This window comes from Vanacampus margaritifer, chromosome 11 (genome assembly GCF_051991255.1).
Source record: "Vanacampus margaritifer isolate UIUO_Vmar chromosome 11, RoL_Vmar_1.0, whole genome shotgun sequence".
NCBI classification, from domain to species: Eukaryota; Metazoa; Chordata; class Actinopteri; order Syngnathiformes; family Syngnathidae; genus Vanacampus; species Vanacampus margaritifer.
In genome coordinates this window covers 19,997,825-20,022,242 of record NC_135442.1, presented here as the reverse complement: position 1 = coordinate 20,022,242, position 24,418 = coordinate 19,997,825, and the positions used below count along the sequence as shown (strand labels likewise).

Sequence of the window (24,418 nt, the reverse complement as noted above, 5' to 3'; positions counted from 1 at the left end):
ATGACGTGATGAAGCCGATTATTATTCAGAGTGACGCCAGCAAGAAGGGACTGGGTTGTTGCCTCCTGCAGGAGAGACAGCCAGTGGGGTTTGCATCACGCGCACTAACACAGACTAAACAGAACTATGCACAAATTGAAAAGGAGTGTTTGAGCATAACAGCAGAAACCAACCACAAACAGCTGATCTCTGTCTTCAACAAGCTACTTCTGAGTGCGCCCAAACACCTACTGAGCATGCTTAAGGTCGTCTACAAACCTGGCCCAGGCATACATATTAGCGATACTTAGAGTAGAGCCACAGTGCATTACTCTGTAGTGGAGGTCATAGGTGGGATTCCCTCTACAGGCTGCGCAGGAAACCACTGAATACATTCGTCAGGCTCAGATGTTGACGGGACTGTGTACAGACGGAATAGGGAAGATTTGAGACCGGCCAAAAATTCGGTGACAAGACAAACCACCAGAATGTCTGGTCGGCGTGCAGGATTGCTCATCTGGTGGTCAAGATGTTCGATATTGAGATCTTTCCAAATAAAATACCCTCCTTAAGGTCTCTTATTTTCCTTTCCCAGCAGCCCAAAAGTTTAAATTGTTGTTAAAATGTAAGAAAATAAGTGATAATTCAAAAAAATTTGTTTTTGTTGTAACATGCTAACGCTAGTAGCTAGCACGGTCAGGGAACTAGCTAACTTGGTTTAAAAATAACCAGATATTCTTCACCTTAAATTCAAAAATGATGAATGCACATAGCAACAAATAAAAGGCGAAAGTACAAAAGCCGCAAGAATGTTCTACCTCAGAGGATACGTGATGTTGCCATGTAGTTCGGTTTGGGCAGTAACATCGGCAAATGTTTGTAATCCAATCAATTCCACTAATCAAACGTTTCAATGTGTACCGCTGCAAAAAGTGTTGAGCTAAATCGTCAGCATATGGCTTGCTTACACAAGTAATGTTAGAGGAAGTTGGGGGTAACATTCATCAATAACAAAATAACATTCGGTGTAAACAATAGAAACACAGCTGAGTCCGCTGGAAAGTTGACCCACCATGAGGGGCAGACTCACGATCCCGTGACGTTAGTGAATACTATCTATTGTGCAGAATGTCCCTCCTTTCCCAAACAAATCACTGTGGAGCAGTCCCAGATCCACAATGTGGAGAACTCCCTTGAGTGAAATCACAATTATCAATCTGGCTATTGCATTGTATTTTAATAATTTTTTTCTGTAAAAATTAGCATTTTTGCTTAATAGCTTGCAGGTGATGATCAGTGCTAAGTCATAGTTTCATGTTAGCTGGTTGACATACCCCAACATTTCAACCTTTCACTCATTTTCAATAAACTTAATATTGTACATATCAACATCATAGCTCATTAACAGGTCATGGCACCTATTTACTACAAGAGTGCATAGCCAATGAAACGTGAATTGGTGCTGTATTATACTGTAACATCTTTTAAACTGTCAATACAAAAAAATATTTTAAACTGCTTGTCAATAACATTTTATTTTGAAAACCGGTCTTTTAGTTTGAAAACCGGTTGTCGTTTTCCTTTGCGCACACTACCGTAAATCCTAGATCATCATAAGCGCAAACAGAAAGTGCGACCCAGGTCGGCTATGGAAAAAGCCGTTCACATTGACAAAGTCAGATAGATATCAAAAAAATCCAATTTGGGTCGCATTTGCCTGCAGTGTGAACCTAGCCTATGACCCTGCATTGCGACCAGCGCCTGCCCCCTTCTGTAGTACAAATCTTCTACCTGCACAAGTACAAATCAATTTTGCTTCAATCTTAGCGAGATATTTGGTCTTGATAGCAACAGAAAAAAAAATTGTGACTTCCAGTGGCGACTTCGACTATAGGTTGTCATTTCCACAGGTGCAAATGATGACTTTTACAGATACATTTTGCTACACTTACAATTCTTTTCAACAGGTACAGCTCATGACTTTTACAGATAATTTTTTTTCCCTACAGGTATTATTATTATTATTATTCTTAATTAATTTTTTACAAGTACGAATTACTTTTGCACCATATTTATCTCGATACAAAACAGCCAATTTTGGCCACTGAGTCATCCACTCTTTTGGTTTCCTTTTGAACTTTTAAGGTCCTGACAGACACGCATCGTAAATATTTCCATGACTTTTCAAAAAATTCTACATCACATTTTAATTTTTCAATAACATTTGAAAGATTTTGAGTTTTCCAGGATTTTCATGACCATTCAAACTCTGATTGTTTTGTATAACAAACACTGTCCGGTGAGAGAATATCACATTAAAACCTGAAGACAAAAAGCCATCGACTTGCAAAAGGAATAAAGCATAATTGTTACAACTAAATAAATAAAACCAAAACTAAAAATTGTTTATCAAGTATAAAACAAAGGAAGCAGAACTTATATATAAGGCATATATGAATTTAAAAAAAATGATAATCATAACAAAAAATTCTGACAATGAAAACAACATGAAAGGAACTTGATACGCTGAATAGCTTCATTATACAAGGACCTTGGAAGTCAACATATCCAACTGACTGACAAAAGAAGACTCTCTGATGATTTGTATTTCATTCAGAATCACATTTATAAAAATCAGTTTTGTCACAGCCCATCCAATCAATCCTTGACTTCATATGGACATCACCATAACATTGTACAAAGTGCATGCAATCCTGAAAATATTTTTGCATTAGTGCTAATTCTCAACACTTGCCCGCAGGAGGGCTTTTAGATGATACAATAACTCAAAGATTAAATAAATTATGCAAAATAGAATAAATGTAGTTTTTTTGTAAATATTTACCATAGTAAACACAGGTACTAAACATTTACATTTTCATTGAAAGCTTCTCGATTACTGCGTTCCTCACCAGCACACTTGTGTCTCTAGACCTCAACCTTCTGAGAGAACCTTTGGCCACCAATTGAGCAGGCAAAAGGTTTCTCACCAGTGTAGGTTCTTGTGTGTATTTTAAAGCTTCCCTTGTCAGATAATCTTTGACCACAAACTGATCAAACATAAGGTTTCTGACCAGTGTGTGTTCTTGTGTGCCTTTTTAAGTTTGCCTTGCGAGAGAATCTTTGCCCACAAACTGAGCAGGCAAAAGGTTTCTCACCAGTGTGTATTCTTGTGTGTCTTTTTAAGTTTGCCTTGTGAGAGAATATTAGGCCACAAACTGAGCAGGCATAAGGTTTCTTACCAGTGTGTGTTCTTGTGTGTCTTTTTAAGTTTGCCTTGCGAGAGAATCTTTGTCCACATACAGTGCAGGCAAAAGGTTTCTCACCAGTGTGGGTTATTGTGTGTCTTTTTAGGTCTCCCTGGCGAGAGAATCTTTTACCACAAACTGAGCATGCAAAAGGTTTCTCACCGGTGTGGATTCTTGTGTGACTTGATAAGGTTCCCTTCCAAGAGAATCTTTGTCCACAAATGGTGCATGCAAAAAGTTTCTCACCAGTGTGTATTCTCATGTGTTTTTTCAAACGGCTCTTATTAGCATAGGTTTTCCTACACGGAGAACATTTCCAGCATTTGTTGTCAGTGTGACATGTCATATCACCTTCCGACTCCGACTCCTTCTCATCATCATTATCATCATCTTGAAGATCGTGTGACATAGCGTCGTCACTATCCGATAGTGGAGCTAGGAAATAGTCAGTTTGTGACCCTCCACAGGGGTTTCCACAGCCTTCAGTTGTCATTTGTTGACATGAGCAGATGCTTGGAGACTCCGCCCCTCTGCTCACCTCACTTGTACCATCTTCACTCTTTAAAGGGACACTAGATGACGGCAACATATAGACATCCTTCTCCTCCACCTCCTCTTTGATGTTTTCTCTCTCTTCTTTCATGCAAGGGTGATCTGGCTCCTCCTCTTTTTTAATGGAAGGACACTGCTGCTCTTCTTTTTTAAAGTGGGGGACCACTTCGACGTCCTCTTCTTTTTTAATGTGAGGGTGCTCTGGCTCCTGCCACTCAGGACGAACATATTCACTGATGTCTGTAAAACACAAGAAAACAAACACACATGGTATTATGGTTCTTTGATCCTATAACTGCAACTTTTATTAGCCTTCTAGCTGAAACTACCTCACACATTTTACAATCTTTGTGCGATTTTAAAGTTGATTGTTTTAACGGGAAACATAAATCAGCAATTGACAAAGCTGCTCCATTAAAAATAAAAAATAAACTATCAAATCCCAGACCACCATGCTGAACAGCTGAAACTAAATTATTAAAAAGAAAATGTCGAGCTGCTGAAGTGGAGAAAAAAAAGCTTGAAGTTGATTTACAAATATTTAAACAATACCAAACTACTCAGAATAAAGCAGTTAGAAATGCGAGGCAAACATTTTTCTAACCTGATCAAAAATAACCACAATAACCAAGAAAAATCCTCTTTTCCACCATCGACCACCTGATTAACCCCGTTCCAGTTGTTCCTAGCGAGGTATCTAATGCAAAGTGTGAGGAGTTTACAGTTTGCTTCAGCAGCAAAATAAAAACAATCAGGGTAGCTCTCACTCGATCCCAACCTAATAGTTTGAGTGTAGCTGAACCTTTTTTTTAATGTGAGGAAACACTGGACAGTTTTGTCCTGGTTGAAGCGGGGGTGCTGGAGAAGGTAGTTTCCCAGCTAAAGCCTTTTAGATCCTATCCCAACACCGTTTTTTAAATCATTTTTTCACTTTTTGGCCGAGGATGTCCTAGACATTTTGAATTGTTCTCTTCAGACAGGGTTTTTTCCATGAGCCTTTAAGACAGCCATTGTCAGGCCCCTTCGGAAGAGAAACAATTTGGAAAATGCAGAGCTGAGAAATTACAGATCAGTGTCTAATTTGCCTTTTTTTAAGTTGAGTTTCGATAGATGCTGGTGTGGTGGATCTGGCATGCATGAAAATCTCCACCAAAGAGGGGAGCCGTCAACCCCCCGGCCCCGCAGGGGCCACCGGCTGGAGAGCAAACCCAGGAGCGCCCCCCACCCCACCGGCCCACAGACCCCGCTCCCCCCACACCACCCCCCCCCCCTTCCACCCCGACGCCACCCATCCACCCCAACCCAGCCGCCCCCGAACCCTCAGACACCCCCCACCAGTGCCTTTTTTTTTAAGTCAATTTTTTAGAGAAGATGTTTTTTAACCAGTTAAATGATTTCCTGAATACCAATTGTCTGTATGGAACATTTCAATCAGGAGTCAGGACAAATCACAGTACAGAGACAGCACTGATCAAAGTTTTAAATGACATTAGAATCAATATTGACATGTCCAGGTCTTACTGGAGCTAAGATAGAGTGTAGATCACAAAATTCGATTAAACAGGCTGCACAATATGATCAGACTTAAAGGTACTGATTTTAATTGGTTTAAATCTTACCTCACTGGCAGAGAATTTCATGTCACCACAGGTAAAGACTGTTTGTCAGGAGGTCACACAAGCTTGATTGTGGTGTTCCCCAAGGCTAAAGTTTAGGTCCGACACCATTTAATTTATACATGTTGCCACTGGGTGGGGTCATCAGAAAACACCAAATAAGTTTTCACTAGGGATGTCCCAATAAGATCATGTGATCGGAAATCGGGCCAAATCACGTGGTTGCTGACTCGATCGGAATCGGACGTTGTCTCCTGATCAGGACTCAAATAAATATATTATTTGGAAGTAGACGATAAGAAGTTATTATCATCTTTTATGTGAGCATTTCGTGTGGCGCAAACTCCGTAGAGGATATATAGTAGATGCGTTTCTTCCCTGCTGCACCGCTACACTTCATTGACTGGCAGCCAAGCCCCGTCGACGTGCTTTGTGCCTAGCCTAGCCTAGCGTGAATCTGAAGGGTCGTTCTAGTGGGGCTGCCAAACCCCGCCCCGGGCCGGCAGTCTAGACTGGTGGGAGTCCAGCCCCAAAGTCATGATATGGTAAGATTAAATACATTTTGCTTGCTTGCTATTCAAAGTTGGCTTGTTTCACACACACATATATACAGTATATTTTCTTAAAAATATTAATAATAATAAAACAACATTAGGTTAGCCCATCAACTTGTGTTAAGTAGCATGCTTTATAACGGCTACAGTAGGTTCTCAAAAATAAAGCTTAATAAAATGACGAGGTATCGGATCGGGACTCGGAATCGGACGATCTCAAAATTAGGTGACTTGGACTCGGGTCCAAAAAAGTGTGATCGGGACATCCCTAGTTTTCACAGTTATGCTGATGGCCCTCATCTTTACATTACTGTCTTTCCTGATGACCACACCCCAATTGATAGTCTTTTTAACTGTATTTTACAGATTAAGTCATGGATGAATCTAAATATGGAAAACAATTTGATAATGACGCTTTGTAATTCTCTGTATATACTCTGTCTGTGACCTTATAGCCCTTTTTTATTCCCCTCTCATGCTTGTACTTCTAATAATGTTTTTTTTTAAAGTATAAAAAAAAAGCTGCAGCGCAAAGAATGCTGCTGGACTCTCAACTCAAACTTTCGCTCCTTCAGCAAGCCGAGTAAATTCCAAACAGTGAAAACTGGTCGCCATTTCCTCCTCCTGTCCTTGAAGCTTTTTTAAACTGCCCGTGTGTGGAGGACAGGACTAGTCAGTTTGTCCCCACCACACCAACATGTAAAGCTCCAGCAGCAACGGTGGCTCTCGCGCACGCTTGCTCTGTCTCTCGCTCTCACGCAGTCACACTCTTATCGCAGAAATTGTAATCCCTTGAAGTAATCCCCATTTTAATAAATTGACCTGTAATCTGATTACATGTTTTTTCCTGCAATGGAATAGTTATATATTTTTTTGTAATCTGGTTACGGAATTGGCGGTACATGTATATCATTACTCCCCAAGCCTGTTCGAATTCTACACTTGATTCCCTTTAAAATGACCGTGGGAAGACTCACTTTTGAAGGACTATGGCGTTCAATTTTTCATCTTCAAATTTTATAGTTATTTAATCCCACTTAAAAGAGCATAAAATGAACATTTGTGGTGAGATTCTGCGACTCTATGAAAACGGTTAATTTGTGATGCGTCGAAGTGGTCTTTCATAGACGTGTCGACATTGAGGAGTGATCAAAACATTTCATTATGTAGTAAATTTACAATACATTAATAGATTGGCCTACATTATCACATATAAGGTATTTCACAACTTTTACACTTATCCGAGTCGCTGTTGCGTCACTTTGGAATGCAGGTGCATGGGGCGGTGCAGCAGGGCAGGCTGCTCCTAGCTGTCGAGTCCCTCCCTTGTGAAATGCGCAGTGCATAGTTCATTTACATTAAAGTAGAAACAGACTTGTTAAAGAAAGAGATTCCGGAATTGATGATCTCGATTTGGATTACAAACCTTTGCCGCGGTGTTTACCAATGACGGTGTTGTGCCAAACAGAATGCACTTCTACTATATACACTTCTACTGTGGTATGTCGTGCGTCTTCCATTTACTTTCGTGCTGAATGGTCACTTTTATTGGCTTTTATTGGTTGCTATATACTTTCACAGAACAGGCCAAAAGGTTGGACACATCTTCTCATGCAATGCATTGTCTTTATTTTCATGACTATTTATTTAAATTGCGCATTCTCACTGAAGGTGTAAAAACTCTGAATAACACATGGAGTGCAGCAATAATTGGAAAAAAAGGTGAAATAACTGAAAACATGTTTTATATTCGAGTTTCTTAAAAATAGCTTTGCTCTGATGTTTTTTTTTGCACACTCTTGGCATTCTCTCGATGCACTTCAAGAGTAGTCACTTGAAATAGTTTTCCCAACATTATTGAATGAGTTCCCAGAAGTGAGAATGCCATGAGTGTGCAAAGCAGTAATCAGAACAAAGGGTGGCTATTTTGAATAAACTACAATTTCACCTTTTTAGGTTTGTTAAGTACTTAACAAAAGTTAAGTACTTAACTCTACATGTGTTCATTCTTAGTTTTGATGCCTTCAGTGATAATCTACAATATAAATAGTCATGAGAATAAAGCAATTTACACATTGAATGAGGTGCGTCTAAACTTTTGTACGGAGGCTCTCTGGTGCCAGGGTATGATTTTTTTTGTGTGCTAATCTGTTCCCACGGTTTACTAATCTGTTCCCACAGTTTACAAATTTGTTCCCAGTTTACTAATCTGTTCTTCAGTTTAATATGTTATCACAGTTTACTAATCTATTCCTAGTTTAGTAATCTGTTCCCACAGTTTAGCAATCTGTTCCCAGTTTAGCAATCTGTACCCACAGTTTACTAATCTGTTCCCACAATTTAGTAATATGCACTCAGTTTCGTAATCTGTTCCCACAGTTTAGTAATCTGTTCCCAGTTTACCAATCTGTGCCCACAGTTTAGTAATCTGTTACCAATTTACCAATCTGTGCCCACAGTTTAGTAATCTGTTACCAGTTTACCAATCTGTACCCAGTTTAATAATCTGTTCCCAGTTTACCAATCTGTACCCACAGTTTAGTCATCTGTTCCCAGTTTACCAATCTGTACCCACAGTTTAGTCATCTGTTCCCACAGTTTAGTAATCTGTACCCAGTTTAGTATTCTGTTCCCACAGTTTAGCAATCTGTTCCCAGTTTACTAATCTGTTCCCAGTTTACTAATCTGTACCCACTTTTTAGTAATCTGTACCCCCAGTTTACTAAATTGTACCCACAGTTAACTAACCTGTACCCACTTTTTAGTCATCTGCACCCCCAGTTTAGTAATCTGTACCCACAGTTTACTAAACTGTACCCACAGTTTAGCATGTCAATAACAAACAAAGAAGAACACTTGAATATATAGATACAAGTTTGATTTATTTAAAAACTGGAGTAATGTTGAGGGTCAAACAGGTAAGAAACTCCATGCCATTTTGATTTTGTGGAAATGAGAGCAGGTTAAAATAAGTGTTTTTTAAGACTCTAGGCAACGAGGAAACCAGTGTCTTTACCAATGCAAAACTGTGAAAACACTGCCAACTTCAATCTAAAACATGTAATATCCATAGAACCTGTGGCCTTGGCAGTACGGGCGATGCACAAAAATGCACAAAGCCTGTCATGTGGCGGCACGGCTCAGTGGTTGTGGTGGTAAAGTGGACGTCTCCTAACCGTGACATTGTTGGTTCGATCCTTACCCCTGGTGACCATGCCCAAGTGTCCTTGAGCAATGCTCTCAGTGGACCTGGCAGCAGCTGACCATTGGTGTGCGAACACAAACTCTCTACAGTCTTCTCAAAAAATCATCTGAAGCAAGTGCTCTTCTAAATTTCTCTCTCCATTCCCACAGTCTTTCCAGGCTCTCTTCGGCTATTCCCCTTTGAGGGGGGGGAGGGTACGTTCACTGCCAATGACAGAGACATGATTTATGAATCATACATAATAGTTCCAACATAGGCCCACCTAAATGTAATGTACATTTGCCAATACTGTTCTATTTCCCCCATTCAAAACTTTGATTACTAGTTTCAATTTGGAGAAAAAAAACAAGATGTTTTGATGACAATCAAAAATTTCCGAACACCTACCCCTACTTGTTCAATTTCCAGTTCAGTGCATCCCTACCTACTATTGTTTTCAATTAATAAAATCAGTTTATTTTAAACATCTTAATATATCCTTTATAATTTCTTACTCCAAATGATCCTTCTTCAAAGGCTCATATTTAGAATACACATTTAGCTCTGGCAAAAGGACATTTAGGAAAAGTCGACTTCATTCTGCCGTTGTTTGGCTCCTGTCACCTTCATCAATTATGGAAGAAATGGAAGACTGTGTCCATAGAGTTATTGTTCTCAAACCAGAAAATGGGCATCTCTTTTCTGTCCTCCCATAGAGACTTTATCAGCTCTTGAGCAATTTCCTGCTATTTTTTTTGTGACCGCTCAACTTGGCCAGTACTAGGTGGATACCAAATTCATCACATTATGATAAAAGTATACGGATACTACACAACAGGCTTCATATTTTGCAGCAGATGTATTACATTAAGCAAATCTTTTATGAAATACTTACCTCCAGATGACATTTTAAGTCCTGATTTGTGGTTATAAAATGAGCCATCAGAAAGAAGTAGGTTTTTCTACGCTGATATTCTTATTCAGCTTGTACCTGTGAGGAAATGACCACAATTTACTAATTATGACAGACTTTAATAATAATGTTACTCTATGTCTTTGTGTTGTTGTAGTTTGTTATTGACATCCAGATTTCTCTGTTGCACATGTACATCGTTCAAAGTCAAATCAACAGTTTCCTGATGATACCCATTGAAGTATTATTGGTAGAGTTTATTTATAGACAACCGATAGAATTCGACGTCACTAACACTAAATAAACTATTTACGAAAAAGTGTATTTCTTTCATTAGAATAATAAAGATGTCATTTATTTCTTTAGGTACATGTTAACTCTTTCACTGCCAGATGTTTTCAGAAACGGGTTGTCCCCAGTGCCAGCCGATTTAAGCATTTTGACTGATCTTTCAAGGTCCACAGAAAATGTTGTGTTTGGACTATGGAAACACACATACTACCAAATGAAAGATTGGACTCTCATCTTTCATCAGAAAAAAAAGTTTGTTTCTACCTTATTCCGTTCTTCAGTAATCAACAATAGAAAATGGTTACTTTCACCGAAATTCTCTGTTTTGAAAAAAAAAAACGGAGAAAAGGAGCTTTTTGTGAAACGATGTTATTTCATGCACTCTAGTGAATTCTACACTTCTTTTTGTCCATGAATGATGCCACAAACACCTAAATAGTGCTTTACTTCTGTAATACACCACCACCAATGAAAAAGTGTTTTTAGTTTGCAAAATACGTTTATTTCCATTCAACAGTGTAACAATTTGACAAAACTATTTACAAATGTGTGCAACTGTGGTACTACTTACAATTATGTGGATGTTTCAAATGCAGTTTTTCTTTTTGTAACGCTCTCCTGCGTGCAAGAAGACGCAGCTGGACTTGCACAACGCTTTACTTTCACTTTGTCCGTTTCGCGGGCAAACGTTACACTTTCTTGACGGCCTTTTTTTCCGGGGAATAAATAGCAAGTAGCAGACTGTACACACTCCTCCGATGAATATGCATTGGACTCGGGGCACTCTTCGTCGTCCGATTGAACGTCCGCCTGAACGTGCTCGGTTGTGCTCCGCGTTATGACGTCATCATAGCCGCCGCGTCAACGCTTGCAACTTCGCCGTCAACCTCGGATTCACCATCATCATCATCGATGATGATCATCGTCGTCATCAATGTGCTCTTTTAGCGTTGGTCGATGCCTTTCGTCTTGTAAGTGTAGAGCTGCTTGCAACCGCTCACCATTGTCCGTTTCTTCCCTCCTCAGCCATCTAGCTCCATCTAACGTCTCCTACTGCCGCGTCAATGCTTTCCAACCACGGAGTCATCATCATCATCGATGATAATCATCGTCGTCATCAATGTGCTCTTTATCGTTGGTCGATGCTTTTCGAATTTGAAAAAAACGGCTCGGGCATGAGTTGCTCGCAACCGGTCGCCATTTTTCCTTTGTCTTTCATTCTCATCTACTGCTCGACGCTCTACCTCCGCCTCTACTGACGCCAACCCGATCTTGTCAAAAGAGAGTCATCGCTGCCCTCTAGGGGCCAAAAATAGTCATTAGGCTCAAAAAACCTACTTGAAATTTTCAACACATCTCCGGAAGGCTTGCCGGCACCCGTTTCAAAAAAAATAAAAAATAAATTGGATGACGTCTTTTAACGTCATTGGCAGCCCTCCGTAGGTTTTTACTTGACGTCATTTGACGTCAGTGGCAGTGAAAGAGTTAAGTATCGCAAAAATATTGATCTTGTAATATTTTAAATTCACAAAAAATTTAAACAAATGTTAACGTACCTGACACCTGAATGACCTGCCAGAAGCAACAGACACCACCATCTCCTGATTGTGTACATAATCCCAAAAATACCAGTAAACAGTATTATAAACATTGAAGTCATGGTCTAAGACAACAGCACACTGTGCTTATTCTGGATGCTTTCCGGCCACTTTACTGTTGAGAAGTCAAAATTTACTAGTAAAAAGTCAGAGAAATCATAAATCTGTTAAAGTTCTGAAAAATTGAATCATCACAAAATGTGTCCCTTATTACAATTATTGCATGGTATCCACAGAAAAGCTAAGCATTAGCGGTATACAATATTTTACACCTTGTAAGTTATCGAGTGACTACGTAATACAATATCTGCATACAGACACAAGTCAATTATACTATTATTTTAATTCACCTGCTAACATGACACGCTGACCTTAGCTAATATTATCAAAAGTCTACATTAGTGGAGCTACATTTGCAGAATGACACGACTTAACTGCGACTCCATATTGTTATTGTAATTCAGACGCTAACATGATACGCTAATGTTAAAGCAGAATATTATTTAAAGTAAAATTTTGTACATAGATGATGCATCATTACATAACTTCCCACTGACTCCATAATAATCTTCTTCTTTTTTATTGGCGCTCGGTATTCTTATTTTGAAAAATAAATATAGCTGCCGGCACCGGCTTCAACAACTTGTGTTCATCGCGCTTCCGCTATCGCGGTCGCCAGGCTGCGGCAATAGCCAACTCAAGCGAGTGAGAGTAAATAAAAAGTGTACAAACCTGCTCTACGTAACACAACACGAGGCTGCTGGCACAGTCTGGCTACGTCCAGGAGTTGACGACGACACTCGTTCTCCTCTTTTGTTCCAGAAAGTTCCTCCGCGTACTTTGCTCTCCTCCTTGCGCACATTTTCACAGGAAAATCTCAACACGTTCTATCAAACGCGTCTCTTTGTTAGCTACGAGCGAGCTAAACTAAGCTAACTAGGCCGAGAAGCTTCAAAAGCCCACCGAAACGAGTTTACCCGAACACAAACATTTGATGTCAGTTTCGTTTTTAGTTCAGTAAGGGAGTAAATATGCATACTGTGTCGAGAACTCAGCCCGTTCACTACTAACATCGACAAAAAGTCGTCTTCAGTTTACTGCGATACAAGTCAGGCCAGACCCTCTGCGGCTCCGTTGATCACCTTCAAAATAAAAGACATGCACCACATAGTTGTAATCCGCCGTTACACTAGGACGAGGAGAAGAAGAAAATAGCTAGTGACGCACTTCAGGATCTTAAAAGTTCAAAAGGAAACCAAACGATGACTCCATAATGGCCAAATTTGGCTGTTTTGGTACAAACATATACAGGCGCCAGTGGACCCGTAAATAAAACATGAATTATCCATAAGAGAAGAGATAAGACTTGCTAGCTTTGCGACTTTTATTTTGCAGATTGACAAATAGTTCACGAATTAAATGAATATTATTATTTTATCCATACCTTGATGTTTTGATCTAGAATTGCTGCTCCTGCCTTGGCCCTAAACTGGTGAATTAGGATGTACTTGATGGTCTCCACCTGTTTGGGCTGAGATATCACCTTCAACAGCACCTTCACACGCTATAGAAATAAACACATAAGAAAAACTGAATTCATGTAATTCATAGTTTAGATGTTAGTGTCAGTGATTAGGTAAAGCTTTTCATTTTAACTTATTTATTTTTTTACAATTTACCTAACTACAGTTGTCAGCTTCCTCTTAACAGCTGCCTTGATTTGATTGGTGACAATGGGGGTCCAGTTGTGGAGGTCTCATTGACATTGCATTTTGTGATTAGTAGCAATATAAAAAAATAAAATTGTAGCAAATGTGTAAAAAGTAAAACAATCTAAAGTGAGTGAGCCAAACCGATGCGGTTTCAGGTGTACATTTTGGAAATCTGCTATTTCTTACCTACAGCGACAGTGTGGTGGCAGGGTGAACAGCGATGGGCGTCAAGCTATGCCTGGACATCGTCAGGCTGTAGCATGCAGCAACCCTTCCTCATTCTCCTCTTGAACCATCTCCTCCTCTGCCAGTTCAGAAAAGCAGTGGAAGGAGCTGATGTGTCTGGCTGACTTGTTCTAAAGCAGTACCTATTATCCCTTTTAATTTTTACAGTAGGCCTTCATGCTTAAGCAAAATCATTCATATAAATACAGCAAGATATATATTTAAATCTTAATTTATAATTCAAACATGATATATTTTCATTTTTACCTTCTTCCTCTTCAGACTGTCATGCAAAACAGTCAAATCCTTCATTTTTAATCCCTACCCGAGGAAGGGTGTGATTATTGAAGGACTAAAACCTTAACTAGAGTTTTGGTAAGTTCCTTTTCTTAATTGCGTACTATTGTAAAATGTTTATGATGCAGCAAGCCTCATTTAAGCATTTACGTCATTCATAGACAGCAGAGTATGATACCTACAAGTAATTTGAGTTTTTCTTTCGATATTTAATGCCCCTGTGTATTGTATTTTTGCAATATTCGTTAATATTGTGTGTAAATCTGCCAGTTTGGTGGTGAATACAAGTGGCTTAGAGGCACGCTAAGAGCAGGCGCCATTTTACGTTCTCCTTCGACACGCAGTCATGTGAATGGCTGTACACTCTAAAAAGAAAATAGTTGACCAACTTAATTTAATTGCTTCAAGTGGCTTGCACTGGCGTGTGTGGGCTATCGGCTATTCAGTAATATATACAGCTCAGTGCTGAGTGGTGCTCCACCGGAAACACATGACCTCGAGCGCCACAGGAAATGTTTTTTTTAAACAATATATTTTTTTAAACGAATAAATAACTTAATAAATATAACCAATTGATTTGAACAAAAAAAAAACTGTATATAAAACATGTAGAAAATTTGAATACACCAATGGGGTATATGCCACGCAGGAGGCGGGACTTCTAAGTTGTTTCCGATTAATGTTTTGACATAATAGGCCGTGTGTCCCAATACTCGCACTGCCACCCTTGTGCCCCTCAATTGCGTGTTCCTGTCAATGGGTGAGAGTGTGTAGGGTGTCTCAGTTCTCAGAGTGCATCCCAGAGTTACTCCCCTGTTTATGATTTGCACTTTAGAGCTACATTGTAAATTTTCTTGCATTCTTCTCAAAAAGAAAAAAACAAATCTGTAAAATTTATATATATATATTACAAATTTTGCTAAAATCTCGTCTTGTATCGGTCTCGTGGGATTTGTGTCTCGTCCCATTCCTAATACTTATAGTCGCTGAAATAATGTCAAGCTACTCTAAGTAACACATTTCTGTATTAATTGTTCCAGTTATCCAAATGTCAGCGAAGTGATCAAAGCACCATATCTGATGTATGAGCTACATGTACAGTACATACAGATCCGTGTGAGCATAGACTTTCACGCTCAACTAAACTTTGTTTATAGAGCACAAAAACTATCACAAAATAGAGTAGACAGCCTTTAATGTCACGTTCTATGGCGCAAATGCAACAAAATTGAGTTTATTAAAACATAAAAGACAACAATTAATACAATAAAAATGACATGCATAAACTGCTAACTGTACAATGATGATAAATGGTCCCACAAAGCTTTGTGACGTTGTGGTTGACGTCATCACCTGGCTTTAGCCGGATGCCTCACATAGGCGGAAAGAGAGAAGGATGGACAACGAGCACAGCTTTGTGACTCACCGGGAAGCCGCACAAGGAGAAACAAAGACAGACAAACTACCTTCTGATTCGATGTTGCTATAGTTAAATTGTTTCGCCGATCTTTTTATCTCCTTTGTAGAACCGACTCATTGGCGAACATGTTCAAATACAAAGCTGAACATAATGGCGCACCACAGAGTTGGCAGGATCTCCTTCATCTTTAAAAAAAACACTACTACAGATGATATAGTGTTTTTTTTTTTTTATTTTATTTTTTTTTTAAAAAACACTACTACAGATGATATACCCCTCCGTGAGTCATCACCTTATCGTGGTGGAGGAGTTTGCGTGTCCCAATGAGCCTGGGAGCTATGTTGTCCGGGGCTTCATGCCCCTGGTAGGGCCACCCAAGGCAAACAGGTCCTAGGTGAGGGACCAGACAAAGCATGGCTCAAACGACCCCAATGACGAACACAAACCTTGGATCTTCGTTTCCCTTGCCCGGACGCGGGTCACCGGGGCCCCCCTCTGGAGCTAGGCCTGGAGGTGGGGCTCGAAGGCGAGCGTCTGGTGGCCGGGCCTATACCCATGGGGACCGGCCGGGCACAGCCCGAAAAGGCAACGTGGGTCCCCCTTCCCATGGGCTCACCACCGGTGGAAGGGGCCAAAGGGGTCGGGTGCGCAGTGAGTTGGGTGGCAGCCAAAGGCGGGGGCCTTGGCGGTCTGACCCCCGGCTACTGAAGCTAGCTCTGGGGACATGGAATGTCACCTCTCTGACAGGGAAGGAGCTCGAGCTGGTGTGCGAGGCTGAGAAGTTCCGACTAGATATAGTCGGACTCACCTCCACACACGGCTTGGGTTCTGCTACCAATCCTCTCGAGAGGGGCTGGACCCTCTTCCACTCTGGAGTTGCCCACGGTGAAAGGCGCAGAGCAGGTGTGGGCATACTCATTGCCCCCCAGCTAGCCGCCTGTACGTTGGGGTTTACCCCGGTGAATGAGAGGGTAGCCTCCCTCCGCCTTCGGGTGGGGAGACGGGTCATGACTGTTGTTTGTGCTTATGCACCGAACAGCAGCTCAGAGTACCCACCCTTTCTGGAGTCCTTGGAGGGTGTGCTGGAGAGCGCACCCCCTGGGGACTCCCTCGTTCTACTGGGGGACTTCAACGCTCACGTGGGTAATGACAGTGAGACCTGAAGGGGCGTGATTGGGAGGAATGGCCCCCCCGATCGAAACCCGAGTGGTGTTTTGTTATTGGACTTCTGTGCTCGCCACGGACTGTCCATAACGAACACCATGTTCAAGCACAAGAATGTCCATATGTGCACCTGGCACCAGGACACCCTAGGCCGTAGTTTGATGATCGACTTTGTAGTCGTGTCATCGGACTTGCGGCCGTATGTGTTGGACACTCGGGTTAAGAGTGGGGCGGAGCTGTCAACTGATCACCACCTGGTGGTGTGTTGGCTCCGATGGCGGCGTAAGATGCCGGTCCGACCAGGCAGGCCTAAACGTACTGTGAGGGTCTGCTGGGAACGTCTGGCAGAATCCCCTGTCAGAAAGAGTTTCAACGCCCATCTCCGGCAGAGCTTCTCCATTGTCCCGGGGAAGGCGGGGGACATTGAGTCCGAGTGGACCATGTTCCGCGCTTCAATTGTTGAGGCGGCCGATCGGAGCTGTGGCCGTAAGGTGGTTGGTGCCTGTCGTGGCGGCAACCCTCGAACCCAAGGGATGCCGTCAAGCTGAAGAAGGAGTCCTATCGGGCCTTTTTGGCCTGTGGGACTCCGGAGGCTGCTGACGGGTACCGGCTGGCCAAGCGGAATGCGGCTTTGGCGGTCGCTGAGGCAAAAACTCGGGCATGGGAGGAGTTTGGTGAGGCCATGGAAAACGACTTCCGGACGGCTTCGAGGAAATTCTGGTCCACCATCCGGCGTCTCAGGAGAGGAAAGCAGTGCACCGTTAACACTGTGTATAGTGGAGACGGAGTGCTGTTGACCTCGACTCGGGATGTCGTGAACCGGTGGGGAGAGTACTTCGAAGACCTCCTCAATTCCACCAACACGCCTTCCTTTGAGGAAGCAGGGTCTGGTTCCTAAAGGCTCTGGATGTTGTGGGGCTGTCGTGGTTGACACGTCTCTGCAGCATCGCGTCGACATCGGGGACGGTGCCTCTGGATTGGCAGACCGGGGTGGTGGTTCCCCTTTTTAAGAAGGGGGACCGGAGGGTGTGTTCCAACTTTAGAGGGATCACACTCCTCAGCCTCCCAGGTAAGGTCTATTCAGGGGTGCTGGAGAGGAGGGTCCGTCGGGAGGTCGAATCTCGGATCCAGGAGGAGCAGTGTGGTTTTCGTCCCGGCCGTGGAACAGTGGACCAGCTCTACACCCTCAGCAGGGTCCTCGAGGGTGCGTGGGAATTCGCCCAACCAGTCCACATGTGCTTTGTGGACTTGGAGAAGGCGTTTGACCGTGTCCCTCGGGGAGTTCTGTGGGGTGTGCTTCGGGAGTATGGGTTACCGAGCCCCCTGATACGGGCTATTCGGTCCCTGTACGACCGATGTCAGAGTCTGGTCCGCATTGCCGGCAGTAAGTCGAATTTGTTTCCGGTGAGGGTTGGACTCCGCCAAGGTTGCCCTTTGTCACCGATTCTGTTCATAACTTTTATGGACAGAATTTCTAGGCGTAGCCGAGGCGTTGAGGGGGGTCCGGTTTGGTGGCCACAGCATTGCATCTCTGCTTTTTGCAGATGATGTGGTGCTGTTGGCTTCTTCAAGCCGTGACCTCCAGCTCTCACTGGAGCGGTTCGCAGCCGAGTGTGAAGCGGTTGGGATGAGGATCAGCACCTCCAAATCCGAGACCATGGTCCTCAGTCGGAAAAGGGTGGAGTGCCCTCTCCGGGTCGGGGAGGAGGTCCTGCCCCAAGTGGAGGAGTTCAAGTATCTTGGGGTCTTGTTCACGAGTGAGGGTAGGTTAGAGCGGGAGATCGACAGGCGGATCGGTGCAGCGTCTGCAGTGATGCGGATGCTGTATCGGTCCGTTGTGGTGAAGAAGGAACTGAGCCGAAAGGCAAAGCTCTCGATTTACCGGTCAATCTACGTTCCTACCCTCACCTATGGTCACGAGCTGTGGGTCGTGACCGAAAGAACAAGATCCCGGATACAAGCGGCCGAAATGAGTTTCCTCCGCAGGGTAGCCGGGCTCTCCCTTAGAGATAGGGTGAGAAGCTCGGTCATCCGGGAGGGACTCAGCGTCGAGTCACTGCTCCTCCACGTTGAGAGGAACCAGTTGAGGTGGCTCGGGCATCTGGTTCGGATGCCTCCTGGACGCCTCCCTGGGGAGGTGTTCCGGGCATGTCCTACCGACAGGAGGCCCCGGGGACGACCCAGGACACGCTGGAGAGACTATGTCTCTCGACTGTCCTGGGAACGCCTTGGGGTCCCGTCGGATGAGCTGGCTGAAGTGGCTGGGGAGAGGGAAGTCTGGGCTTCCCTGCTAAAGCTGCTGCCCCCGCGACCCGACCCCGGATAAGCGGAAGAAGACGGACGGACGGACAGATGATATAGCCATCTTGAAAAACACCAGGGGTCAGTTTCACAAAGCAGGTTCAACAAACTCTGAGTCTAACCCTGAACTCTTAATTGATCTACTGTGAGATAGGAAATTCTTGAGTTTTTCGGTTCCAGAACAGCTGATTTGAGTCAGTTTGATCAACGCAGATTAGTTTCACCTGGTGTTAAGCGCGTGCACAACCACCATAAAAAGACTGCATCAATGGAGCCCCAATTTGACGAGTCACCATGGCAACAAGGAATCAGAGGGCAGCACCATTTTTTCCCTCTCTCGAACTGGAAATCTTACTGCGATTGTATGGCGGATTTGAACATGTCTTTAGAAAAAAAAGCATAGCTTGACCTTTTTTTGTGAAACAGGCTAGAGTTACCTCTCTTTCTCTGCTTTCAGTAACCTCGCGTTCTGAAACAGAAAATGCAGTTTCCTGCATTTCAGGGTTAACAGACTCAGGGTTCTCACTAAACCTGCTTTGTGAAATGGACCCCATGAGGTCAACCAATGTTACTGTAAAATAACCATTTGGAGGTAAAACTCCTCATACAAAATGACTGATGACAATTGTGGGAGGAAAACATCTTTAACATCATCACTGACTTAACACGTAACACGACATGCAAGAGGAATTATTTGCAGAGGAATTTTATCAGCTGTGCAAAAGAAAGGAAACATCTTGATATTCCTATAAAAATCTGGCCAAACGCCAGGAGTTGTTTTAAACAATTTTGTGTTTGTCAGAGATTCAGAGAATGAAAATGATCTTTCATTATTGTCCATGTGAATTCGGATTCTCTGCACTTTCACTGGCGGATTCAAGATATAATTATCCCCCCCCAGAAGGTATTCAACTGTGCTTTCTGGCATGCACACTGGGCCTACAAACTTTGTATATTTCTCCTTACAAAATGCAATTCTCAATTCTTTCATGTCAACTGGATAAAACGGGTCCCCCCACGCCACCCCCAGTTTCCAGTCACTGTTGTCTCCCACCTCAACATCCCACGTGTTTGTTCCTGAGACCAAAGCGGAGCCCAGCACATAGTTGCAGAAGAACCGCTCTGGATTATTTGGATGCTGCTGTCTTTTTCCAAAACTCACACTGGTCAGATCTTCAGACAGACTGAGTTCTGGAGCGGCTGTGTTTGGGTCCAGAACGACGGGACTGAAGGAGACCATCTCCTTCATTCGCTTCCACACGCTGAACCTAAGGTTGCCCACATGTTTGACTTCGTCCAGTAGAGCTCGTGGGAGCCACTTGGGATTGCCAGGAAGCTTCCGAATTCTGTTCATCGCATCCGGGAAGTTCTTCATGAACGAAACGGGATCAGAGGTCAGCTGCTCCTCTGTGCTTCTGATTGCATCAGACAGAGCGGCCATGTCTTTGATGAGAGCCTCAATCTTCTCCTTCATCATCACTCTTCTCCCCCTCTTCCTCCTTCACTGCAGACAACCTGGCCTCCTCCTCAGCCTGCAGAAAGCGCCGAAGCTCCTCGAAATCCTTCTTAATCTTGCTTTCCACCTGCTTCCTCTGGACTTTGATGTACGTCGCTCGTTCATTCCAGTTGTCTCTTATCCCATTGTAATTGTTTAGTCTTTTCTTTGCGTCCTGCAGACCGTCTCGAAGTTTCTCTTTGTGATCTTTGTGAACTTCATCGAGGGGACGGAACTTGTGGCCAGTGTGGATTTGTGCATCTCTGCAGATGAGACACACAAGTTCCTGGTCGTCCACACAGAAGAGTTTCAATTTCTCCTTGTGCAAGCTGCAAATGTCATCCGATTCCACTGAGGCTTGTGAAAAGGCCTCACACACGTTCCTGAGTGCTAAGTTTAAAGGTGGATCCATCCAGCTACACTTTCTTCTACAGACCGAACACTTTCGATCTCCTTTCTCCTCCCACCACTGATGCACACACGCACGACAGAAGCTGTGACTACACGGCAGCACGACAGGATCTTTAAAGATCTCCAAACAGGTCGGACATTGGAGATTTTCCTCAACTCTTCGGGCCATGGTCCTAGCAAAGTCACTGACTCAGTCTACAAGCTTCCAACGTTCACTCTCAGGAGAGCCACAGTTGTCTGTCTCAGTCACGACTGAAGGAATAGTCAGATTTGGAAAAAGTCCCCAAGTGAACTTCCTGCTTTAATTTTCTGACTTGTCTGCAGCCACACCCCGTTCTCTGTTCACACAAAAGTGATTTATTACGACTTGCACATGCAGGGGAAAAAAGAACATTTCAATCTGAAGCTGCCGTGAAAGAAAACAAAAGCAAAATGCAGGTCTTGAAAGCAAATTGCTCAGATAAGAAAAAGAAAGAAAGAAAAAGGAGAAGGAAGTCTCTTACCCTTACTGCTTGGTGCCTGATCTGCAGCAAACAATGAAAAAACCCAAAGCGCTCACCTAAACGGCAGACAAAACTCTGTGTTGGAAATTGCGTTCGTTCAACAAAATTGCGATACTTAAAATAGAAAATGGAAACACCAACATTGAAAAACAACTTGATTTATTTATTTCAATAGATCTTAAACCATTTCATTATTTCAATATGAATCCAATTATTTTAATATTTATTTAAAAATCCACGTACCGGTACTTTTTAAAAATATATGTCCATTTATTTATTTATTTGAGTATTTATTTCGATATTAAGTTACATTGAAATATTTTTAATTACTGAAACAATATAACATTGAATAAATAAGTACTAAAATCCATTACTACTGGAATAGTGAAATGTTGAAATAAATTGTTAAAAACATTTAAATGAATAATGACATATAGTTGAAAACAAGTCAAACATTGAAATGACTGAATAGTGAATATACTGTGTATAAAAATAAATATTCAACACTTAAAAAATGAATCAGATATAGAGACAGTGGCGTAAACATTGACGGTGCAGCCGGTGCGTTGCACCGGGGCCCAGAGACAGTGCAGGGGCCCATGACAGAAGGGGGGGGGAAAGCTATATATATATATATATATATATATATATACAGCTTGCGTGGGTTTTCACCAGGTACTCCGGTTTCCTCCCACATTCCAAAGACATGCATGGCAGGTTAATTGAACACTCCAAATTGTCCATAGGTGTGATTGTGAGTGAGTATGGTTGTTCGTCCCTGTGTGCCCTGCGATTGGCTGGCAACCAGTTCAGGGTGTACCCCGCCTACTGCCCGAAGCCAGCTGGGATAGGCTCCAGCACCCCGCGACCCTTGTGAGGAAAATGGATGGATGTATATATATATATATATATATATATATATATATATATATATATATATATAATATGTGTGTGTGTGTGTGTGTGTGTGTTCTTGCACAAGTTCTTACATTCCCTTTTTGAGTGAATCTTTGGCCACAAACTGAGCATGTGTCTCACCAGTGTGTATTCTCAAGCAGCTCTTATGAGCATAAGTTTCCCTACACTGACAACATTTCCAGCGTTTGTTGCCAGTGTGACATGTCATATCATACTACTGTATGTACTCCTCATCATCATCATTGTGAAGATCGTGTGGGTTCTCGTGTGTCTTTTTAAGCCTCCCTCGTGAGAGAATCTTTGACCACAAACTGAGCAGGCAAAAGGTTTCTCACAAGTGTTGGTTCTTGTGTTATTTAGTAAGGTTGCCTGCTGAGTGAATCTTTGCCCACATACTGTGCAGGCAAAAGGTTTCTCACCAGTGTGGGTTGTTGTATGACTTATTAAGTGTCCCTTCTGATAGAATCTTTGGCCACAGACTGAGCAGGCAAAAGGTTTCTCACCAGTGTTGGTTCTTGTGTGATTTAGTAAGGTTGCTTGCTGAGTGAATCTTTGCCCACATACTGTGCAGGCAAAAGGGTTCTCATCAGTGTGTATTCTCATGTGTTTTTTCAACCAGCTCTTATGAGCATACATTTTCCTACATTGAGAACATTTCCAGCATTTGCTGTCGGCGTAACATGTCATATCACATTCCGACTCATCATCATCATCATCATCTCGAAGATCGTGTGACATAGCGTCGTCACTTTTTGATAATGAATCTCGGAGGCCTTCTGATTGTGATCCTCCACAGTCTCCATCACCTCCAGTCGTCAGCTGCTTGGAGGCTCCATCCCTCTGCTCACCTCACTTGCACAATCTTCACTCTTCAAGGATACACCAGCCGATGTCAACATATCGATATCCTCCTCCTCCTTTTTGATATTGATGTCTTCTCTCTCCTCTTTCATGCAAGGATGCTCTGACTCCTCCTCCTTTTTAATGGAAGGAGAATGCTGCTCTTCTTCCACTGTAAAGTGGGGGACCTCTTTTCACTGCGTAGTTTCGTTGGAACGGAGAGGAGGAGGCGTGTCCCTTGTGAACAACTACTGTAGAGCAGTGATTCTTAACCATTTGTTGGGCCAGAAAGTAATTTCAGTTTTATAACTGTGGGCCGCAACAAAAAAAAATCTGTCCACACTGTCTCTAACCTTGAATTTTCGCGTTATTTGTTCACAAATACTACGCGAATCCATTTTGTACTGCTCCCGCTGATACATTCGCGGTCGGACCAATCAGGTGTTGTTTAGGGCGTGATATGCAGCTCTGACTAAACCAGGAAGCGCGGCCGCTTGGGGAAACAATCAAACCTAACAGACGAATGGACGCTGCAATTAATTCTGTTCTCGCAGAATTACTCACTGTTTCCATGTTGAATGGTGAGAGGTGCTTCGTGCATTTTTATCAGGTAAAGATGTTTGTCCTTTTTTTTCCTAAAACAAGACCAAAGACAACATTTTCATCCGTTGCCATGATTGGTCAAAACTTGCACAAGATGCCGCATTGTCCATTTCAGCTCGGAGTATTGTACAGAATGTCCGGCCATTCCCTAGCAAATGACTGTGGAGCAGTCCCAGATTGATATTGTGAATAACTCCCTTGAGTGAATCACAATTATCCATCTAGTTACACCGCCTTGTTTGTTTAGGAAAAAAAAAAAAAACATCCACATAAACGCACACAAAAACGGAGAAGTTGATTCCGGAATTCTTTGCTTGGTGGGCATCTTATTGTGTGTCAGTGTTTAGACATAAATAAATGTCATTGCTGACCACATTGTATCATTTATAAACCTTGACTAGATCTAATTTAGTTATTAAATTCAAACAATAATAAGTCAACATAAATCATAATTTCTGAATGGACCCCAGGAAAAGTTGGGCCCCAAGGTAAAAAAGGTGAAGAACCCATGCTGTAGAGCACTCTAGCGAGTCAACAAAAGACAGCACCGCCAACTACTTCCACTTCTTTCCTGGGACTATAGAGCCAGGGCAC

General features: G+C 42.6%; 2 protein-coding genes across 3 annotated transcripts; both read right to left on the bottom strand.

The window, feature by feature from the left end:
• Positions 1-1,188: 1,188 nt before the first annotated feature.
• On the bottom strand, positions 1,189-13,131 carry LOC144060136 (uncharacterized). 2 transcript variants are annotated; one of them, XR_013295852.1, is made up of 3 exons: positions 12,668-13,131; positions 10,029-10,124; positions 8,811-9,357 (listed from the first exon to the last, which is right to left on the bottom strand). XR_013295852.1 is itself a non-coding variant. In XM_077579354.1 (2 exons), exons 1-2 carry the CDS (start codon positions 12,795-12,797, stop codon positions 3,034-3,036), a joined length of 1,116 nt encoding a protein of 371 aa, XP_077435480.1. In that variant the 5' UTR covers positions 12,798-13,129; the 3' UTR covers positions 1,189-3,033. The 2 variants fall into 2 exon arrangements, 1 of the variants encoding a protein (XP_077435480.1); XM_077579354.1 differs by lacking the exons at positions 8,811-9,357; positions 10,029-10,124 and adding an exon at positions 1,189-4,019 and having other exon boundaries at positions 12,668-13,129.
• Positions 13,132-19,362: 6,231 nt separating this feature from the next.
• Positions 19,363-21,129, bottom strand: LOC144060461 (E3 ubiquitin-protein ligase TRIM35-like). Its single transcript, XM_077580051.1, is given in 3 exon segments — positions 19,363-19,408; positions 20,074-20,534; positions 20,536-21,129. Coding segments are annotated over 3 exon segments (1,101 nt in total).
• Positions 21,130-24,418: the final 3,289 nt, after the last annotated feature.